Source organism: Momordica charantia (assembly GCF_013281855.1).
Source record: "Momordica charantia cultivar OHB3-1 chromosome 1 unlocalized genomic scaffold, Mcharantia_2.0 BLBB01000001.1, whole genome shotgun sequence".
Classification (NCBI taxonomy): domain Eukaryota; kingdom Viridiplantae; phylum Streptophyta; class Magnoliopsida; order Cucurbitales; family Cucurbitaceae; genus Momordica; species Momordica charantia.
The window spans coordinates 14,012,472-14,034,657 of NW_028275157.1; the positions used below are offsets into that span (position 1 = coordinate 14,012,472).

The 22,186-nt window shown below is 33.4% G+C and overlaps 2 protein-coding genes and 2 non-coding genes across 7 annotated transcripts; 2 read left to right on the forward strand and 2 right to left on the reverse strand.

The window, feature by feature from the left end:
* Nucleotides 1-50: 50 nt before the first annotated feature.
* Nucleotides 51-133, reverse strand: TRNAL-UAA (transfer RNA leucine (anticodon UAA)). The gene has a single exon. It is a non-coding gene; the product is annotated as a tRNA-Leu (tRNA).
* Nucleotides 134-6,942: 6,809 nt separating this feature from the next.
* Nucleotides 6,943-12,179, forward strand: LOC111019451 (LMBR1-like membrane protein). 2 transcript variants are annotated; one of them, XM_088126157.1, is made up of 15 exons: nt 6,943-7,476; nt 7,562-7,647; nt 8,054-8,169; nt 8,305-8,415; nt 8,756-8,854; nt 8,951-9,073; nt 9,221-9,283; nt 9,392-9,456; nt 9,962-10,071; nt 10,154-10,268; nt 10,414-10,479; nt 11,334-11,444; nt 11,550-11,616; nt 11,711-11,764; nt 11,855-12,179. In XM_088126157.1, the coding sequence occupies exons 1-14, from the start codon at nt 7,127-7,129 to the stop codon at nt 11,756-11,758; spliced, it is 1,530 nt and encodes a 509-aa protein (XP_087982283.1). In that variant the 5' UTR covers nt 6,943-7,126; the 3' UTR covers nt 11,759-11,764; nt 11,855-12,179. The 2 variants fall into 2 exon arrangements, with proteins under 2 accessions (XP_087982283.1, XP_087982280.1); XM_088126154.1 differs by having other exon boundaries at nt 6,944-7,476; nt 11,711-12,179.
* Nucleotides 12,180-13,043: 864 nt separating this feature from the next.
* On the reverse strand, nt 13,044-13,116 carry TRNAK-CUU (transfer RNA lysine (anticodon CUU)). The gene has a single exon. It is a non-coding gene; the product is annotated as a tRNA-Lys (tRNA).
* Nucleotides 13,117-13,237: 121 nt separating this feature from the next.
* LOC111019494 (S-adenosyl-L-methionine-dependent methyltransferases superfamily protein) lies at nt 13,238-20,185 on the forward strand. 3 transcript variants are annotated; one of them, XM_022295902.2, is made up of 8 exons: nt 13,238-13,532; nt 13,632-13,693; nt 13,978-14,111; nt 14,747-14,892; nt 15,322-15,393; nt 16,671-16,781; nt 16,871-17,015; nt 17,428-20,185. In XM_022295902.2, exons 1-8 carry the CDS (start codon nt 13,472-13,474, stop codon nt 17,459-17,461), a joined length of 765 nt encoding a protein of 254 aa, XP_022151594.1. In that variant the 5' UTR covers nt 13,238-13,471; the 3' UTR covers nt 17,462-20,185. The 3 variants fall into 3 exon arrangements, with proteins under 3 accessions (XP_022151594.1, XP_022151592.1, XP_022151593.1); XM_022295900.2 differs by having other exon boundaries at nt 19,576-20,185; XM_022295901.2 differs by having other exon boundaries at nt 19,600-20,185.
* Nucleotides 20,186-22,186: the final 2,001 nt, after the last annotated feature.

The following is a 22,186-nucleotide window of genomic DNA, read 5'->3' on the forward strand; positions in this document are numbered from 1 at the left end:
ATGAGGCTGTTAATTTGGCTGGTAAAATGGCAAAATTAATGGTTTTATTTTGCAGGCTGTGGGGTTCGAAACCACGCGCACTTATGTGCAAAAGATCTTAAGTCTTCCCCCTTAACCTCTCAGCCAAACCTGCTTGTTGTTTAAATTTTGGTAATTTAAATATATATTATATAGTTTTACTTCATAATTAAACTATTAAACATGCATTACTTTAAACAATTTGTATTTTTTTTAGTTTAACAAGGATGGAAGTTTCAAACCTCCTACTATAGTTTATATTTTGATCAAGCTGTATTTATGTTTATGAATAATATTAATCATAGCTAACCAATTATAACACAAATATTTAGAATCTTTCTGGAAAAAAAAATTGGTGTAACCTAAATTATAAACACTGGCATTGCAAAGTTGTGATTAGAATCTTAAATATTTAAGAAAAATTGTTACTACTTGAACCCTTTTTTAAGGAGTTCGACAAGCAAGAAGATAGGAATTCAAGCCTCCAATTTTTAGAAAATTAGGTTTAATTACGTTAGGGTTCTAATATATTTACTATTGAAGTATATGTATTTTCTTTTATTTGTTTATTTGTTGAAGTAAAGAACTCTACAATATATGGAATACCACATAAACGTTTCTTCTTTTTTATATATATTTTAATTACCATTGAGCTATATTTAATTTAGTTCCCAATTACATAAAGTGATGCGTGATTAGTAAGTGTCAACTTAAGCACATCTTGGTTAAAACATTTATCTCTTACCTTACCAAAATATAGTGAGTTCAAATTCTCATATACATATACATACATATACATATCTATATATATTTATTTATTGATTGCATTGGACAATACATTGAAAAATAAATATAAATATATATATATATGTATATGCATGTGTGTGTATATATATATATATATATATATATATATATATATATATATATATTTATTTATTTATTTATTTATTGCATATGATATATAATCTAATGCACTGAAAATAAAATATCACTAAAAACTAAGATTTCTTTTGATAACTATTGGAGGCAAAAATATGACATACCACGTGGCGAGATATGACCTCGAGCTCCTAAGCTCACCTATCGTCGAGTTTAACTTGAGTTACTAAGCTCATCCATAACCGACATCAATCATTGCCGACCTATGACCCAACATCTAACCGCCTTGTCGTAACGACCATAACGGATGCGCCATTTCACTCTACCTATAAAATGATCTTCATTCGCCTTACTCAGGTATGCAATTTTACTTGGAGTGTTTATTTTCTTTTTGCAGGTCCTACCTTGCATACACTCGCACCTCGACTCGGCCAGTTGCCACGTAGCCGACCTTACAATGACACTAACAAATTTTAAAGGTATTTATGGAAGTATTTTTTGCCGGGCTAATATCAATTTTCCTATTTTTTTAAAATCACTATTGTCAAACATTTTTATGGTCAAAACACTTTCATCTAAATATTTGACAATAATACACAAATAATTGATAAAATAATTTTGACCATGCTAAGTCAATTTCTCGATCATAATAATCTCTCGTAAAACGTTCCATAAAACTGCTCAAAAAGTTCGTGAGTTAAGTTCGAGTTCGAATCCCGCATACTGTACATTTTAGGGAAAAAAAAACTCCCATAAAACTAACCCACCTACTTCCGTTCCGACCCCGCAAAAACAGAGAATAGAGATAACTACAAGATCTCAACCAGTTTCAGTTTCAGTTTCTACAGCCAAAGCCAGCCAAGCAAAACCGACGAACCCTAATTCCACAAACTGAAATCCCTTGCCAAAATTAGCTCTCGTTCAACCAAATTATGTATAAAACACAAGCCACTGGAGCGAAAAGAAGAGATACGAACGAGGAAATCGGAGGATATTGAATTTTCCCCCTTTTTGGAGGCCATATTAAAAAAAAAAAAACAAAAAAGGATAATCAATTGGAGGTGTCTGTGAATGGGGAATGTACTGGAGAATCAGATCGCCAAAAAGAGTACTCAGAACTTCCCGACATTTAAATCGCTTTCAGAACATGGATGGAAGATCGTCGGAGCCTGCAAGAAAGGTTGGTATAAGATTCGGGCTAACCTCAAAATATAGCTTCAACAATTCAAATATATATATACTTAGCTGAGATCCAGAAAGGCACGTGCTCCTCACCTGACTTGGGGCTCTGGGTGATTTTTTATTTTATTTTATTGTTTTGTTTGTTAGATGTACGAGATAGATTATATAATGTGGATCGAAATTAAGAAGACAGCTGTCACGTTGAATCATTTTTACTGACTTCGCCCCACCCACAGTTTTTATTTATTTATTTAATTTTATTTATCCCGTGCTAATATATTTGTACGTAAAATATGAGCCGTATAAGACTACACTCTACAGTGCTAATATATTTACAGAGTCGTTTTAAATACCATCTTCTCAAATTAAGTTTTTTCTTTTCTCTTTTTTTTTTCTTGATTTAAAACAAACTTCATTCCTGGAATTGAGTTGCCCATGGGCTACGTGCAAGAGCCAGATGGGGGACTTGAGAAGCCATACAAGCTGGACATGCACAAAAGGCGTTTCGCCAAATGAAGCTAGCTTGCGGATATCATATATTTTCAATCTACCTAAAAATCATTTTGACCGCGGTAAGTGAGTCGGATTCAAAGTCAAATAATGTTTTTTTACGTGAAAACAAAAGTTAAATTATATAGAATGTCATTGACCTAGATTGAGAATTATGAAGTTAGTTTGAATTGTGTCATTTTATCGTTATTTCAAATTTTTATTCTTTTAACTCTTGATCTTGAGATCTAGTTTAGATGTTTAGGATGTCAAGAGAAAAAAAATATAATCGATAACTATTATTTTTCTTTACTTTTTTTCATACCTCTCACAACCCAATTTATCAAAATTAAAGGCTAGGAATTGAAAAGTATTGAACAATAGATGCAACTCGGAAAAAATTTGACTCCTTTGAAGTCCACAACTCAATATATATATATATTGCATTTCTTTTTTTAATGGTCAAATATTTAATGGTGTTAAGAATGAAGTTTCTCCTTAGGATTAAGGAGTCAAGTTTTTCCCGTGCAAGTCATCCTATAGGAGAAGATGATCGTACACTATTGTGTGAATGCATATCATGGTAGGTGATCACAATGAATGAGTTTTTTTAAGACATTTTAAAATAAGATTTGAGGTTAAAATGAAACTTTAAGAAATGTATAATTGAAACCAAACTCTTATAATTCATCAGCATTTTATATTATTTAGAGCCTAACAACTACTTTCAAATTGATATGATATAGTTACTTTTTGAAATCTACAATTTTGTTGTTTTAATTCAACAAAATTGATGGTTTATTCGTAATTACGTCTATCACATGCATCTATCATGTGAAAATAATTCGCATCAATTTGCCCCTACTCTAAATGAAAAGTTTCCCTTCAAAGCACAAAAAGGTTCAAAACTTAGATTTGTTAAATTAGGTGAATTTACCATGATAGAAGAAACTTAACTATTCCACAGAGTTTTAAGGAAAAAACAATTCGTTTACGAGATATGCGGAGTACGAAAGAGAGTAAGAAACTGTTTTATAGTTCATAATCAAATTAACACTGTGTTTCTTTTCTTTCGTGACGCGTTCTCGAGCGTCACAAAAATCCAAAATTCTAGTACTATAGTTAAGTGAACAATACACTTATTACCTTATAATGTTTAATCTCCCACCTCATATTTATTGGGAAGACGAATGTAATAAACTAGTTAGTTATGACAAACTAGTTAATATTATGTTATATCAGATAATAGTCAACTCGATCAAACATTGTCACATTTTCTAGATGGTTGATTATTGTTTGATCTCTTATCATGTATTTATTAAACTCAAAAAAAAAAAAATATTTGAGGGTTTTTTTTTTCTCTTTTCCAAACTTGAAAATGTTCATGATCCAGTTGCATTATGTGCCGTGGGTGATAAAATAAAAATTAGAGTAAAAATCACGATAATAAAATGAAGAAAGGAAAAAGATGGTATCTTCGGAAATAGATTACTTCAATCAAAATTAGAAACAACTGCCAAATTGGAGAGGCTGTGGAGTTTGTTTTGGCATGGCAAAAATCACTTTTGTTTTCGTCAAAATCACTTCTATTTCATTTATCATGTTTGGCAAAATATAAAATTAATCGTAGAAAAACTTAAAATCATTTTAAATTGATTTTTAAAGTATCACTTCAATGATGATCTTGAAAAAGTAATTATACTTAAATCTCTTTTTTCAAAATCGTTCATTCTACATCACTCCCAAATATACCATAAAGTATTTTACGTTTTATTTTTCCGTGGTCAAAAGTTTAAATCTCTCCTCCCACTTATATGGTAATTTTTTTAGTACTATACTGTAAATATTGATCAAATACTATATTATAAATTTATTTTGATTCCATAGTTTTTTTTTTCATAAAAATATATTCTAAAGTTTTATATTATATATGGTTAATTTTCCTTTGTTGTGTCTTATTTTAATCTGTAACATTTTTAGACAATTGTCGTATAATATTTGAATCTATAATCTATTAAAAATTACTAAGACGTTGATTAGTTTAAGTGATGTTTGCCTCAGCAAGTAAACGAAGCTTAAGAGCAACGTTATATTAGTCATAAATGAAGATGAGAAAATAAAAATCTAAAAGTAAATTATTTATTCAAGAGTGCTGCCCTAAACTCATTTCTCATTTATTCTCGTGCATAAAATATAGGATAAAAATTACCAAACAAGGTCTTCAAGGTTTCGTCTTAGTTAAAATTTGGTTCCACGGTTTTAAAACTTTGAATTTGGTTCATCGATTAAACCTCATCGGTCGTTGTTTATCTGCCAAACAACCATTTATTTAACCATATTTTTTACAAAATCCTTTTTTTCCCACTACGTGGAGTTAGAGATTCGAACTACTTTTTAGTCGGAGACAAGCTATTGTCTCTAACCAATTAAGCTATGTTTTTGACATATTTTCTACTAAATCTTAAACTATAATATTGACCAGCTAACGCAAAAATGAGTTCATTAACTCGCATTCAAAATAATACACTAATGGCTTGCAATGAATTTGGTGATTTTTGTCGAATTGTTTGGAGGCTGTTCAGTTCGTGAATGGGAAGGTGTTGTCTCGGAAGGAGGAAGATTAGTCGGTGGCAGATATTTTCGAGTTGGGTAAGAGTTTCAATTTGTTCATGTTGGTCGCAACCGAAATATCCAGGCTGATATTTTGGCCAAACGAGCTTCTCATTTTGTCTTTCCTTTAGGATAGGTATTTTTCCACTTGGTGTTTACATCCGGTCAGCGGAGGTTCTAATTCATATGTAACCCATTGCAGTGTTGTTACTTGCTAATAAAGTCTTCCCTTTGCTAAAAAAGTCACAACAGTGAGAATGGTGATTTGTGAAGTTGTAATGAAACCACGACAATGAGACTTCGAAATTTTTAGGGTCCTAAATTAAATCCAATTTATTAGGGACCAAATTAATAATTTAGAGAATAAATTACTTCGTGTTTTTTTGTCCGACATTATTTTCTCCGTTTTTTTTGTTCGACATTAAAACTTGGATTTGTAGCAGTGAATTTTCATATTCAGCAACTTTTTATTGTTTGACTTTATTTATCCCTCCCCTTGTAGGGTATGTTTAGGAGTGATTTTGGTATGATAAAATCACTTTTACTCTTGTCAAAATCACTTTCATTTCCACTATCGTTTGACAAATTAATAAATTGATTTTAAGAAAAAATAAAATCACTTAAAATTGATTTTTAAGTATACTTTGTGATTTTAAAATCAATTATTCTTATTTTTTTTCAAAATAACTCATTCTATCATCACTCTCAAATATACTCTTAATTTTGTTCGTTCAAGGTAGACGGTAGAGTAATGCGAATTTAATTATATAAAAATATAATTCAATATATTTACTTGCTAAATATATATTTTAATCTTCGATATTTGAATGTTTTTTTATTTGTTGTCAATATGAGCTTAATTCAGCGGTAATTGACACGTATTTTTGAACAAAAGATTTTAAGTTCGAATCCTCGTACCCACTTGTTGTATTAATATATATATATATTTAAATTATATATTCATTTTGTCACCAAATATTAAAATTAAATGCCGACAAAACTTAAATGGCATAATATTCAACAATTGAAATAAAATTTTAAATGAGAATTAGGCCATCCGAGAAAGAAAAGCAAAAGTGAGCAGCTCAGCGGTAATTGAAATATATCCCCAGCAACGAGGTTGTGAGTTTGATTCTCTACCCACACCTACTGTACCTAAAAAGTAAAAAAAAAAAAAATTTATAATACATACTTCAAATTTATAACTGTGAACAAATTTCAACAATTACTTTCTTCAATTGTCTAATTCTGCATCTAAATTTAAATCAACTTATATATTATATTTTTGGCATAGTTAAAAAAATTATGAGCCTATAAACTTATCACCGGTCGATTTTAACGTCTATCTGCGTACAATTTAAAAATGTTAGATTTTAACGTCTACCTTCGTATAATTTAAAAATGTAAAAAATATAAAGCACTAAATTAAAAAATTTGAAATAACGAAGATTATTAAAGACTAAATCATATTAAAAAGACAATAGGCCTACAGCTGCGGGAATTGCCACGTCATCAGAGGCCATATTACTACGCCGCTTGCGCAGTAGAAACCGTCCCCATGTCCCTTCCCTGGTGAGAAAACAGAAACTCTGACGGGACGTTTATCTCTGTCCGACCAAATATTGAATTTTACCTTAATACCCACACGCTCCTCGTTGTAAACTCTGTCCGATTCTAAATTCATCATTTCTCCCAAGGACAAACTCGTCATTTCCCCCTCCACACGTCAAACGCCACCCCACGACTCGCTTCTCAACAAACAATGTCATCGGAATTTCGGAATCCAACCCTATTTCCCCTTTCCCTCTCGCTTTCCCCAATTTCGCCGAGACGAGCCAGATCCATTTTGAATTTCGAAGGCGGAGAAGACGACGCCCGATTGATTATTTTTCTTGATCTCTTCGATTCGAATTCGTACTGGTTTCGAATCGGGAGCTCGTAAACGATGGGCGATTTCAATCTCGCTCTCGTAATCGTCGCTATAGTCGTCTGTGTAATCGTCTTCATCTTCAATGTGTACCTTCTGGTTAATTACCAGCACCCCGATGACAAGAATCAGGCGTATTTTCCTAAATTTGTCGTCGTTTTCGGCCTGACCGTTGCGTTGATCTCCATTTTGATGTTACCCGCCGACGTCGCTAACCGGCAGGCCTGCAAGCACGCTTTGTATAATGGCGCTTGTAACCTCACGTTACCTATGAAGGATCTATGGCTCGCTGTCTATATTGTCGATGCTGTGCTCGTCTTCTTCGTTATTCCTTTTGCCATGTTCTACTACGAAGGAGACCAGGACAAGTAATTGCTTAGAATTTGAGTCTTTCCTGTAAAATTCTGTTTATTAATTGTGGGTTTTTGTTTTTTTCGTTTTAACTTTGTGAAGGAGCATTGGCAAAAGGATGAAAAGCGCGTTGATATGGGTTGTGGTAATGGCCATTGTCTGTGGTCTCCTGTTGGGAATTTTATACGGTAAGCTCTTATGCTCATTCTTGTGGTTTTTATGGTCTTATATTTGGTTTTTAGTTGTATCCATCTGAAGAATGTTATGGCGATTATAAAGTCGAAGGCAACAATGACCTCGCTTAGTTTTCGCTCATTTCTTGGCTGCTCTCTAATTAATTGAGCTTCTTTCTCACATGTTAACTATGCAAGCTTGAAATATGATTCCATCTCTTTCTTTAACTACATCCTCATTTCTCCTCAAAAACAACCAAATGATTAATTGACTATCTTATGGCTCTTTTACTGTAATATATTCCAAATGTTCTTTCTATTGGTGTACATGTGTATCATAATAATTTCTCATTTCCCTTTAAGCCCTAATTTTAGGTTGAAATTTGCCATAATTCATAAACTTTGCTGGTATATCTATCAGGGCTTGTTGGAGAAGTCGACTTCACCGTTATGCATCTCTCTTCAAGCACTACTAATTTTCCTAGTTCCTGGCAGTTCTCTAGTGGTCAACCGTGCATTGGAACTGGTGCCCACCAGGTTATACTTTTGATTGGCAATTTTACATGTCATATATGGTTCTATATAGTCTTCTATTGTCAGTTTCTAATTATGGATCTTTATGTTTTTATCGAATTAACGTTTACATGACTAAAATTTTTCCTTGTGCTGTAGTGTTCTGCATATACGGCAAATGCTTCATCAGAGAAAACATGGACAATGCGTACTACTTTTCCAGAATATGTTGTTGCCCTTGCCACTATTGTTGGATCCGTACTATTCTCTGTAAGTTCATTCATGGGAATTGAGGAAAACTCTGGATCTCCATCTTTAACAAAACAGTGAAATAATGAACAATTTAAATACATGTACTCTGCCCTTCTCCTTATGCCTATTGGTCTGTTTGGTAATTGGAATTCATTAGGAAGTATGGCATTGGATTTCATGCAGAGTTAATGTATATGACCCATCTTGGCATTTAAAGATCATTAGTGTATTATTCCCATGAAGCAAAATTTTGGTTTTTATCAATTTATTACTATTTCATCTACTAATAGTTTTTGCCTACTGTTCAATTTCACCGTAATCAATAGACGTTATGCTGATCTCATTTTTTTCCCATTAGATATTCGGGGGTGTTGGCATTGCTTGCCTGCCCTTGGGCCTCATTTTCTCATTCGTTAGGCGTCCAAAGGCTGTAATCACTCGCTCACAATATATCAAGGTGCTTTTTAGTTTTTTATAATGCACATTAGTTACGATTTTGATGCAATTGACTTGCTATTTTCTATCAAATTAAGTGATGTTTTGTATCCTGCAGGAAGCAACAGAATTAGGAAAAAAAGCAAGAGACCTGAAGAAAGCTGCTGAAGGGCTCCACCAGGAAGAAAGAAGTGGTTCTAAGGGTAGAAAATGGCGGAAGAATGTGAAGGCTGTAGAGAAGGTATGCGTATGTTTCACTATTGACAATTTTGGTGTTGATGTCCCCCCCCCCCCCCCCCCCCCCCCATACATTACTGAAGCTTGCTTTTAGATGTTTCCCTTTATTTTTAATGTCGTTATTGAGACATATACTTGTTTAATTTTGTAGGAGTTACTTCAATTAGAAGAAGATGTAAAGCTTTTAGAAGAGATGTACCCACAAGGAGAAAAGGTGGACTACTGGATTTAATTGTTGTAATTGTAATATTTTCCTTTGTACAATTGCATTAACTTCCATTATCCCCTTTATGAAAATATCGATATGCCAAATTGGATACAGGCAGAGACTTCCTGGGCATTGACTGTTCTTGGATACTTGGCAAAACTTGTGTTGGGAATTTTGGGGTAAGTAAATGATCCTCCAAGATATTTCTATTCAAGCTTGTTTCTATCTTATCTTTCTTGTGATCATCTATTTCCCATCCATGCTTTATAGAAAATGAATATGTGTATAGTCATGCTATTTTTGGTATTTGTTGCTAGATTAAGGGGGTAGATCATATTGGAGGAGATAGATGCATTTCAGTCGCATTTTGTATCTGTAGTCTGTAGTTCCGCACGAGGCAGATTTTTTTGTGTGACCCAGTTGGGATCCCACGACCGCCCCCCCCCCCCCCCCCCCCCCCCCCCCCCCCCCACACACACACACACACACACACACACACACACCTACACACCTTTCTTTTGTTTATTTATTTTTTTGCGTAGTGGCATTCTTTTTTTTTTTTCTTTTTCCCGGAAATAAGTTTCTTAAGCAAGTATATTGGACCTGAGGTTTTTTTTGCCTCAAGATTTGAGACATTCACTTGCATAACGCATTACATAATTTATTGATTTTTCTGTTTGGCAGGTTGATTGTTTCAGTGGCTTGGGTTGTACATATTATTATATATCTGCTAATTGATCCCCCACTTTCTCCTTTTCTGAATGAAGTTTTTATCAAGCTGGATGACGTTTGGGGTCAGTTTTTTCCCCTCATGTTTTCCTTTCATGTTTTTTGTCTGTTGCACATGTTGATGTGATTATTTTCCTATGTCACCAGGTCTTCTTGGAACTGCAGCATTTGCATTCTTCTGCTTCTACCTCCTCCTTTCAGTAATTGCTGGAGCCATGATGCTCGGCCTGAGACTAGTTTTCATCACCATTCATCCTATGAAGTAGTTACATTCTTATTAGTGTTGAGTTTTGTAATGTGTTGTTTTTTGTTTTTGTTTTTTTTTTCGTTCTTCCCCCATTGTCCAGCTGTTTATTGCTGGAAATTGACGTTTCTCTTGTTGCTCTTTGGTCTATGCTTGCTTATAGGTGGGGAGCCACTCTCATGAATTCCTTCCTGTTTAATGTTGGGCTTATCCTCCTTTGCTCTATCAGGTTAGGATCTTCAATCACTATTTCTTATTACCTTGCATTTAAATTCTATGGTGGAGTCCTATCCAAAAAAAAAAAAAAAATCTATGGTGGAGACCAACCAATACTGACCAATGAAGAAGACTAAATCGGGGACACATTTGTGAGTATTTGGATAAGGACCTATAATTAATGCAAACGGATGTACAAAGAGGGAATGGAAGGGAGAATGACGGCACACATCCCTCTCCTTAAGGAGTTGCATAAATCTCTTCAATTGACTTAATAAAAAAGGGGAAATAATTACAGAACTCTCTGTTCGAAAAACAGAACCTAGTCACCAAAGAAAGATCCTTTTCTTAAGATCTGCAAACTCTCTCATTATATCATTGAAAATCCTATTAGTCCTCCCTACCAAATGTTCAGTTCACCGATTTATTACTGTAGTTTAAACGAGTGCTAATGTAACTGACTTCTATTCTAAGTGTCTACCTGCCTGGTTTTTACATTCTTTTTTCCTAGGAGGCCAATTGTTTCCAGTATGCATTTCTACATTGAGTAATTTGTAAGCCATAGATGCATAGAGGCAGTTCTAGTTTGTGTGTAATGGGATAGGCAGGCCGAAACCTTGAATTTTTTTGTATGGATACAGAGCTCTCTTGAAGACCAGCATGAGAGTAATTGTTGATTTATAGGTCCCTTTGGGGGCACTGCTGGATGAATTTAAGATCTTCTCTAAACTAAAAATTAGAACTATGTGTTAAATGTTAAGCAGCTGTTATTGAGTTGTCACATATGGCTGAAACTAGAAAGGTTCTCTCTCTGTACCTTAATCAAGTTGTTTTGATTGATTATAGTGTCTGTTCTCTATTTTATAGTGTGATTCAGTTCTGCTCCACGGCATTTGCATATTATGCACGAGCGACTGCAGCACAAGAAATATTTGGACACACATTGCAGTCTCTTCGTGGTATCAGATACTTGTACAAGTGAGTGAGGAGATTTTTATATACTGATTTTTCTGATCCCCAATCTGTGCGATCTGCTTTTTTGATTTGGCAATTCAACTTGGCTGTCACATGATTGCATTGCAGGTATAATGTGTTCCAAATAGCATTCATCGCATTGGCGGGATTGACCTTCGTGTATTATGCTGCCTTCGTAAGCTTCCAAAACTAATGTACTTGTCTGTGCTTTAACTCCGAATTTCTGGTTCTAATGTCAGTGGCATTTCCTTTGTTATGTAAACTTTCAGGGATGGAGAAGAAAGAAGCCTTCTGGCAGGTTCCAGCTTTCCTCGTAAAAAATTGTATGTTTTGCCTCGACAAATTGAAAACCCGACCTGGCCAACAAATTCTCTCTCGTTCGTCATCTTTTTTAGATTAATTTGATTTTGAAGGTCGTGTTTGGTGGAGTTTTTCATTGTTGAACCTTGTCAAGTCAGGCAGGAAACATCCGGATCCCAGTGGTCACAATATACCAAATGACATAGTGAGTGGTGCTGCAGCTTCTTGACTGTTTGTACTTTTAAAAGGCTTTTGTATGTATTGTTTCTTTGATTTGTGTTATAACATTGGCTTAGGCATGTAAAATTAAAGGATTGTTGGTTCTTTTGCACATGCGAAAACTGGTTTCTAGGAAATGCCTTTCTTTGTAATATAGCCAATTGAGGAATAGTTGTATCACATCTACTTCATATTTATGCTTTTATTTTCCACCTTCAATTTGTGTTAGTGAACTATTTGGAAAAGAGAAGCAAAAACAAAAGAGAAAATTTGGAAGCTCAAAAAAAAAAAAAAAACGGCAAGGGTTTGGCTGTTTATATCATGTTTTCCTTTCTACATCCTATTCCTACTCCCATAGTTTTAATATTTAAAGAAGAAAAGCTTCCCTTGTGCCTTGATTTTAATCTAGAAAAGCTTCCCTTGTGCCTTGATTTTAATCTATGTTTAGTAAATATTACCATTTAAGCATGGTGGATTATTTGGAAAGTTACTGATGTTTGTCTAGTTGAGTAATTTTGCTTCGGGGATTCTTCGTTGACAGCAACATTGACCCCAATAAATGATTGAAGAATAATTGACTACATCAACTGATTGAAGCAAAATTGACTGAATGAATGAAGGATGGTCCCATTAACCTAATGAAAATGTTCATATTCCAAAATTAGATGTAAATCAATGATTGATATTAATTTATGAAAAATACATGCCTCCTTAACGTTGAGGACCAAAATTTGACATATGGTGGGGAGGACAAGATTGCTTGTTAGATTTTAAGTAAAAATTACGTCCACCGTGGGGCTCGAACCCACGACCACAAGGTTAAGAGCCTTGAGCTAGATGGGCCCACATGCCAAGGTATACTAAGTTTAAAATTAATTAAATTCTTTTGTACTGATGGTAATATATAATCGAAAAAAGAGATATTTAACCAAATTAAAATATAAGGATCAATTAAAATGGATTGCGCCCACCGTGGGATTTGAACTTATGACCCCAAAGTTAAGAGCCTTGAGATGGCCCCACATGTTATTGAATCTAAAATTATTATTTATATTTAATATAATTTTTAGGAAAAGAACAAAACGCCCACCGTGGGGCTCGAACCCACGACCACAAGGTTAAGAGCCTTGCGCTCTACCAACTGAGCTAGACGGGCCTACGGGGCTTCTTCCCCGAGAAGTTATATATTACTATTTTGTTTTACGAGTAGAACATAGACATGTCGCCCTATTATCCGTCTCGTAGTCGTTGGCGCGAAGACATGTCGACATGTCGTTTCGCTTGAGAACTGCTGAGCAGTTGATTAGGTTTTCATCAATCCGCTCGTAAATCGTAATGGCAAATCCGAGTAAGTTTGTTTCCACTCTAAGTCATATTTGGTTCGCGGAGCAGTAAACTCGAGCTCCATCGGTTTCGCTTGCCAAGGAAGTTTTCACTCTGTGTTCGCGGCTCCGATTCGCGACCCGGATTTCCCTGTGGTTCTTTATTTATATGCTAATTGTTAGAAGCAAATGGATATAGCTCTGTTTTCGCCATCGTCACTTTTTCCCGACGAGGACGAATCTTCTAATGGTACTCACTCCCCCTTTCTCTCTCTCTGCTGTTTGTTGCTCGTGCTCGGATTTTATTGCCTTAGAAAGTTGCATATGGATCCGCCCCCTGTTTGTGCAGATGAGGGAACTTCAGAGACGCAGCAGAGCTACGAGGAAAGGAAGCATCAATTTCCTGGAATGGTACTGTTTCTCTTCTTGAAGTTCTTTTTTCTTAAGAGTATGGTAATGGATGTAGTTTAGTGGATTGCTCAACTTGGGATGGAAAATAAAAAGGGCTGTTTCTTTTTTACTTGAAAACTAAGTTTCTTGGGTTTAAATTTGTTGGCTGATGCATTTCCTTAAAAAGGAGTTCTGTTGGTAAACTAGAAGGCAAATTGGAATGTTGACGGCAGTTGTAGATGTTTAGTTTGAGAGTTCCTTCGGGATTTTTTGTTTTCTCACGCGACGTCACTGGACTACTGCAGGAGTTGGTCATTCGAGAGTTTTCATTTCATCAGCTGAATGCAAATTTGCTCTGGCCAGGAACATTTGCATTTGCAGACTGGTTGGTTCAAAACTCATCTTGGGTACAAGGACGAAGATGTATTGAATTGGGAAGGTATAATTATTCAATCATTTTGGTTTCTACATCTAGTCGACATGAAATGTTGTAGTTTTGCAAAGTTTTGTATCCATTTTTTGGTCGCTTCATAATTCGTTTTGATTCCTCAATGTGTTGTATTTGAAAATCAAGTACTTTGTTTTTGTTTTAAGACATTGTATAAAATAATTTTACTCTTTACTATTAGAACTTTTTGTCAATCAACGTAATAAAAACTCACATTCATCTTCAAATTTTAGCACTTGACTTGTTGCATATAGCTTCTAATGCTTGTCGACGTAAACATTTACTTAACAAGTAAATGAATAAAAAAGAAAAAACAATGTCATGCCAAGTTGCTATTGAATGAATTTACATAAAATTAACGATAAAGATTAAAATGGTTTTTTTTAATCTAAAGTTCAAGGGTCAGGATAAGGTTGAAAGTTAAATGGACCAAAATAGAATAAGTATAGAATAAGGTTGGAACCGTTTTCAAATTCCCAAGACCCTCTCTTGCACTTTTATGTGCAGTCTCCTTAATCTTCTTGTTTGCACCTTAATCTTCGTTTATGCATTAGTCTCTTTTTATGCATAGCCTCCATAATCTTCTATATATGCACCTTCCATTATGTCTGCACTTGTTTTTGCAGTGGCACTGGTTCATTGGCAATATTTCTACGAAAATCATTTAATCTTGACATCACAACGTCAGACTATGATGATCAGGAAATTGAGGAGAACATCGCATATAATTGCAGGGTGAATGGAATTACACCCGCCTTTCCTCACGTTAAGCGTGCGTGAGTTCTCAATTTCTGTCTCAGATTGACTAATTATTTTATATATCAGAAGGATAGGATTTGTGGTGCTAAGATAATATGGCTGTGGCTCAAATGAATCTTTAATGTGAAGTACTTGACAGAACGAAATTTCATTAATTTGACAAAACTGAATTTGAAGTGACATGTACCTTTAAACTCATCCTTTAGTTAAGGCCACATCCCGTTTGACTTTTAGAAGCATATATCCCCTTGGCTTGGCTTTTACATTTCAGCATTTTCTTTAGTATTTTAGGAACAGCCAAGAAAATAGTTTTATGTAGTTAGTTGTCATTTTTGGGATTTTTCTTTTAAATTTTTTTGGGCACTTGTCCAGTCTGAAGGGGTTTAAGTTATTTACGTACTCCTGACATTATCTATATATTTTTTTCATCTTTTATTTTCAGATACATGGGGAGACAAGTTTCCAATTAGTGATCCTGACTGGGACCTTGTCATTGCCAGTGACATTTTATTGTGTAAGCTCCTTGTCTTTATTTTCCATGATTTAATCAACTCAGTTTTGATGGGAAAAAAGCAAAGTGTTTAGGTAATAGTAATGCCACTGGTTTATGGACCACTGAAATTTGTTGTTTTCTAAATGGGAAGTCAACAAATTTTCACATGTAACATTTTCTTTCTGCGTGGGTTATTTGTTATACTTTCATTAAATTAATTAGAGCGACATAAAGTAGTAAACTGATATACTTTCATTAAATGAATTAGAGCTACATGAATTAGAGGGTTGCCGCTGGTTCTTTTTAGTTTTTATGGTGTTACACTGTATAGAATCTTCAGATTTTTAGTTTTTATGGTGTTACACTCGGGTCTCCTCTTCAGATTTTTATGATGTTACACTGCATAGAATCTTTGCAGATTATAAGGTCCCATGTCTATCATCTCTTTTAATTTTAAGCCTCTCTTTCTTGTTTCCCGCCTTTTCTAGTTCTTAGAATTATCCAATGTTGTTCTGTTTAGATTTTAATCTGCTGAATGGAACTAAGGTAAACTTTGAGTATGTTTAGGTCCGCATGGGAACATTTTGAAAGACCATCATAAAACTGGCGTTTCACACTGTTAAGACTGCCATGGCGACTATTAACGCGAACATTTATATTAGTGATCTACGTTTTAGTCTCGTGTTAATATCTGAGTCCACGAGTGAAGAAGGATTGAAAATGTATTTCTCCAACCTATTCGTTTTAGGGTTAGAATCTACTTGAAAATTGAAATTGTAGATTTTTTCATTTTTAATAGGACTTTTCAACCTTCAGGTAATATGTGAGAGTCTTAATAGAGGTATATAGGGAGTAGTATTAGTATGTTAGGGAAGGGGCAATAGGGTAATTAGTTAGGGGTAAGTTGGTTATAAATATGGGTAGTAAGGGAGAAGTAGAATATCTTGGAGAATAGTATTTTTGTAGAGGAACTTGAGAAAGTTCTTGGGAGAGAGATAGAGCTCTCGAAAGGCTATCGGTATTGTAATTACTCTTTCGTATTGCAATATAGTGTTCTTGTTAGGATCTTGTATTCGGGTACCTAACATAATAAATGCTAGGTGACCTCTGTTGAGAGAGTGTCTCGAGGGTAGATGAATGGTGTCATTATAAGTAGTAAACGATAAATTTCAGATTCTTCTTTTTTTTATCGCCCAACTTTCTTTTTGGGACATTTGTTTGAACTCATGACATTTGGTTACAAAGAAATGTGCCAAATTTAAATATCCTAAGGAATATATTAATTTCTCGCCTTGTAGATGTGAAACAGTATCCGAACTTGATAAAAACGCTCTCATTTCTCCTCAAATCGTACAATTTCAAGCAAGATTGTAAGGAAATAGCTTCCCTGCCTGCCACTGGAAGTGATGGTAATACCAATCTTGCAAGTTTTATGATTATACATGGCATGGTATGAAGTTATATATATATTTTTTTTGTGGCTCGTGTGTACTTTCAGAGACTGGTGCACAGCCAATGTGTCTAATGAGCTGGAGGCGCAGAATTGGAAAGGAGGATGAGTTGCTCTTCTTCTCTGGCTGCGAAAATGCTGGTCTTGAAGTAAAACATGTGGGGTCCCGCGTATACTGCATCAAGTCTATGGGGTAATTTTTTTATTTTTTTATTTTATTTTTATCATGTTTGGTTATTACATTGATATTTTTATGAAATTGAATGGTTGAACATATATATGACGTAGGGGTGCTAGATCTTTTTCAAAAGAACACGGAAACACTAAATTACTTTTAGTTATTAAGTACTTTGATTATCTTCATAATCATCCCAAATCCACATTAAGGTGTCGTTTGATATGCCTTAAGAGGGTCATTTGTTTGGTTGGAGATTCAAGATACCTATTATATGGGCATTCACACTCGTGCTTGGATTGTTGTAATCTCAAGATAGTTGGGATTCTTCCTAGTTGGGCAGACTTTAGGTCTCTTGATTATCAGAATTAGAGGTCTCAAGTTTGGACGTTATGGTGAGCTTGATACAAAAATCCTTGATGTCTTCCAGGTCAAGGCCTTGGAGCGGATGTGGGTGTCCCTAGGTATAGGGGAATAAAGCTCCGACTCCGAGTTATAAAAAAGAAAAAAGATAGTGGTTAGAATGCCTCTTCTAGGCCATTTTGAATTTTTTAAGAAAGGATGAGTTTTTAAGATTCCATTCTTCTAGGTATTTGTCAATCTGTGAAATGACGTTTTCTTGTCTAACCTTATTATCATCCACACCTACTAATGAACAAGATGAAATCTAGTTGTGTTTTTATTCATTAATGAATACATTAATATATTCTATAATGTAAGAGTGTTAAAACTTGATATTTTAAAAGGATGATTCTTAATGATATTTGTTATCACAAATATATAATTTTCCATCAAAGTGTTTTTTTTAATAAACATACATTGGATATTATTCCTCTAAGAAGTTTTCTAAATTTCCAATCTGCTAAATATAATAGGTTGAATTGAAATTAATCTTTAGTACTTATTATTTTATATGTTTTTTTAAATTAATGTAAAATAATCTGTTTCACAAAACAACGTATAAAATTACTAGGAAAAGTAGAAAGGCTAAATATATGTTTTGATATCTAATATTTGAGTTTTTTTTCAATTTGGTTCTTATTGTTTAAATTTTTTTAATTTAGTTCCTTGCCTTTTAGTTTTTAATTATATCATTTTCACCGATGAATGTTTAAGTTAATTGATGATGATTGTTTAAATTAATTGATGATAAGTTTATAAGACATAATATTTCGTTGACAAGAATTTAAGGGAAAAATTATGTCACCTAATAGAAGAAAGTTTTTAATCACTTTAATTTTGTAAGAAATTAGAACATTGACTTTCATTCTTTGAGGCAACTTAATTTATCCTCTAAATTTAACAAAGCTATCCAATTATTTTTAGATATCTTTATAATTTTTTTTTCCAAAATCAGGTATTATCTATATATATATGTATACACACACACACACATTTATTGGTGTCTATATGAGAGTTTTTTTTTTCATTTGGTCTGGCTTATATTTAATCCCATCATAATTATTTAGATTTAAATATGGCTTCGGTCCCTAGAGTTTACTTTTCTTTTAAATATAGATCTTAAAATTGTATTAATCTCTCAAGTTTGATTGAATTTAAATTCAATCCTTACCATAATCAACAAAAAATAATATGATCTATTTCATTGTTGATTAACGACCATTTTATAATTAGATATGGAAATGATGGTATTAATATATTGTGAATTTAAAAAAATTGACATATTATGTATTGAAATTGAGAAAATATATTGCCAAGATACAATAATTAGATATGGAAAAAGTTAAAAGATCAAAGCAGAGGTTACTTTTTTGTGAAAGGTTGTAACAATAGAAACTGAATGTAGAATTTATTAAAACTTTATGAACTAAAGTAGACATCAAACCTAATTAATAATAGAGATAAACTTTAAGGATCAAAATTGTATTACAGTATTTAATTTATTATTTTATTAATAATTTTGGTCCCTGCAAATATGTCATATAGTCTAAAATTAGTGACAGTAAAAGGGTATTAAAATTATTAGGTAACTATTTATAAATGGCAATTTATACCAAAGGTCCCTAATTTTTCAAGTAATTTTAAATTTACTTTTAATGTATTAAAAATTCTCGATTAGGTCGTTGTATTAAAATGTTTTAAATTTTGTGAGCAAGAAGTGATTATTATTAAATTATTCTCTTATCAATATATTTAGACAAGTGTGCATCTCTTTGAATGTTATATGAAATCTACCTCCATAGATAAATTTTAGCTTGTCTAACTTTCATAAAAAAAGGATTTCTACTTGACTGTCAAAAATCTTAAGTTCAATAGACATGTTCATGTTCAGATATATTAATAAAATAAATTTTAGTTTTTTTATAATTAGAATGACTTCATTGAGAATTTTTAAAACATTTAAGTATGAAATTTGAGAATTTAAAACATTAAAAAATAACTTGAGAATAGCCTCAAAGATGAACATATTTAGCACTTATAAATTTGTAAACTTTTTTCGATAGAATAGAACCATTATTATAATTATTGAAAATTCTTTTAGAACAAAAATTAATCAAACCCAATTATAATTCTATCCATTTCTCACTTGAAACGAAATAAATTTGAGTTTTTTTAGAAAACCGGTGTGTGACGTCGACAGGCGAAACTTCTTAGAAATTGCAAGGGGATACACCTCACATGATGTGAACCCATAAAGACGTCCACGTGGCAGCCTCTTGTGATGCTCATCTTGTACGGATATTCTGTGATCTTTGCGGCAAAGATTCAGATCTCCACGTAAGCAATTATTATCCACAAACGACATGTAGCTGGCAGCCCCACACTCAATATGACAACCGACAAGTCGGCCGAGGTCATCGTGGATCCGATCTCTTGCGGCAGAAAGCGACGCAGTGATCATGGTGTCGTCCCTTCACGTGTTGCAGCCTAACGAGACACGTAGTAACGCGACCACAATTTTTGGGCTCACGACCGATTTATTTATTATTTTATTTTTAATTTTGAGGTTCTTTAATAATTTGGAAGAATATTGGTTAAATCGTAAATTTAGTCTATAAACTTTAAAATAGCAGCATTTGACTAATATGGAGTGGATAGTCGAACTCACAACATTTTATTTAAAAATAAGTATTTTAATTAGTTGAGCTATACGTTCAAATTGACGGTTAGTTTTTTACTCTACCGTTAAAGAAATGCAATTGAAAAGAAGCAGCAGCATTCCCCTACTGTGCCCAGAATTTAAAGCTAAAAGTTAGCAATAAGATTTTCTTAAATTTTCAATTATATTTTTCCCTGCTGTAAATACATTCGTGGATGTGAGAAAATTCAAACCTTTACGCCAACTAAACTTTATCAATTAAACGTCAAATCGAGCATAACTCAAGTGATTAAGACACTTATCTCTAATCAAAAGGTTATTTGATTAGTTCGAACTATGACACTTTTTATTTGAAACTAAAAATGAAATCACGAGCGTTTAAAAAAGAAAAAAGGGCACATATCAGTTTTTGATAACTTTAGGGGAAAAATACAAAATTCCGTATGGCTGAAAGCAAAGGCTTTGGTCAGTGTCCTTGTTTAGAGTACTTTGCGGTTTGCCAATTACCAACCTCACAACCGACCTTGTACGGACAAAACAAGGACATTTTCAGCTCTTACTTCAATTTCCTCATATTTATAATTATCACAACAATTCAAAACTGTACTGTGATAAACGAATCTTCAATGAAGTTTCGTTTCATAGAATTATTGCCAAACTTTTTTTGGTACTCTCGTTAAGGGAGCTCTGACTCCCAATCAAATCACTCTCATTTGTGATCAAGATATTTTCATGAAATCGAGTGGCTTCGCATTTAGCCACATAACGATTCACGTCCAAAATCTTCGAAGGAGGAGTTTGGTGTGGAGTGGTAAGTTTAAATATGGGTCGTTTGGTGTTTTTCAAAGAGAGCGAGTTAGTATACGTATATTGTGATTGATAAATGAAAGAGTTTGGATATTAAATAATGCATAAAATGTGTGGTACTTTGGGATATAGTGATGAGAATGGTATTTGGAGTAAGGATTGAATGTAGTGAATCCCGATATATTTGACCTTGTCCTCACTCACATGCTTTCTAAGAAAATTCCAAGTCAAACACGCTTAACTTTAAAGTGGTGCATCTTGTTAATATTAGTAGTGACTATCAATTTTTTTACGTTTTTCTTAATCATGCTTTCATGATCTTAAGATTCATCTCTCATTCAGATTGGTATCGGTTCATCCATATACCCCTCCTCTCTAGTTAGACGTCACATGTGTGCTACCATGTTTCAAGTCGAGGGAAAATCAAATCCAACGTGTCTCCACAATTACTAGTACTTAACTTCTATTTGTGAAGTTCATGTTGGTTTTATACATGAGTTTTAATCATGTTAAGTGATATTGGACTGAGAATTAATAACCCATTCATTTTAGGTAATGTTGTAAATTTTGTCGAGATGGGTACTCTTGAAAATGGAAGGTAAAATTTATGTCATTTTGTGTACAATAATCAAAGAATAATATTTAACTACTTACCGTCAAAGTGAGCATATATAGTTCAACGGTAATTGATATATATCTCCAACCAAGAGGTTACGAATTCGATATTCCACTCTCACATGTTGTACTAATAAATATATATATAACTGTCGGCCATTTTTTTTTATGGTGGTCAATAAAATGATATCTATTTAGCGATAATTATCTAAATATTATCCATAATAGAGTATATGGAATATAGGTTGGAAAACAAGATTTTTGAAATATTTTATCGGGACATTATTAGGTGGGTCTTACACTTATAATAATCGAGTTGAGATTTATCACTTTTTATGCAAGATAATGAGGCATGACTAATCACATGGAGAAAAACTTGTGCTCAAGTTTTTGAAATAAGAGTTCACAATATAGCATGAGTAGAAACTGTTTGTGAAGGAAAATTTAGCCACACAAACTCAAGTAATTACATGCCAAAGTGAAATTATCAAATTTGACTAATACCAATTAGAAATAGTTTGTTTGCATTATTATAAAGATGAGCATGATTGAAATCCTCACGGCCTTATTCGAAATTCTTTTCAACCATTTAATTGAATGATTCAAACTCATAGTCATTCAACAATTGAATTTAAATAAAAAATTTTTAACTTATTTCAACCCAATTATTGAATAACTTAATTAATTTCGACCTATTTTTGAAATG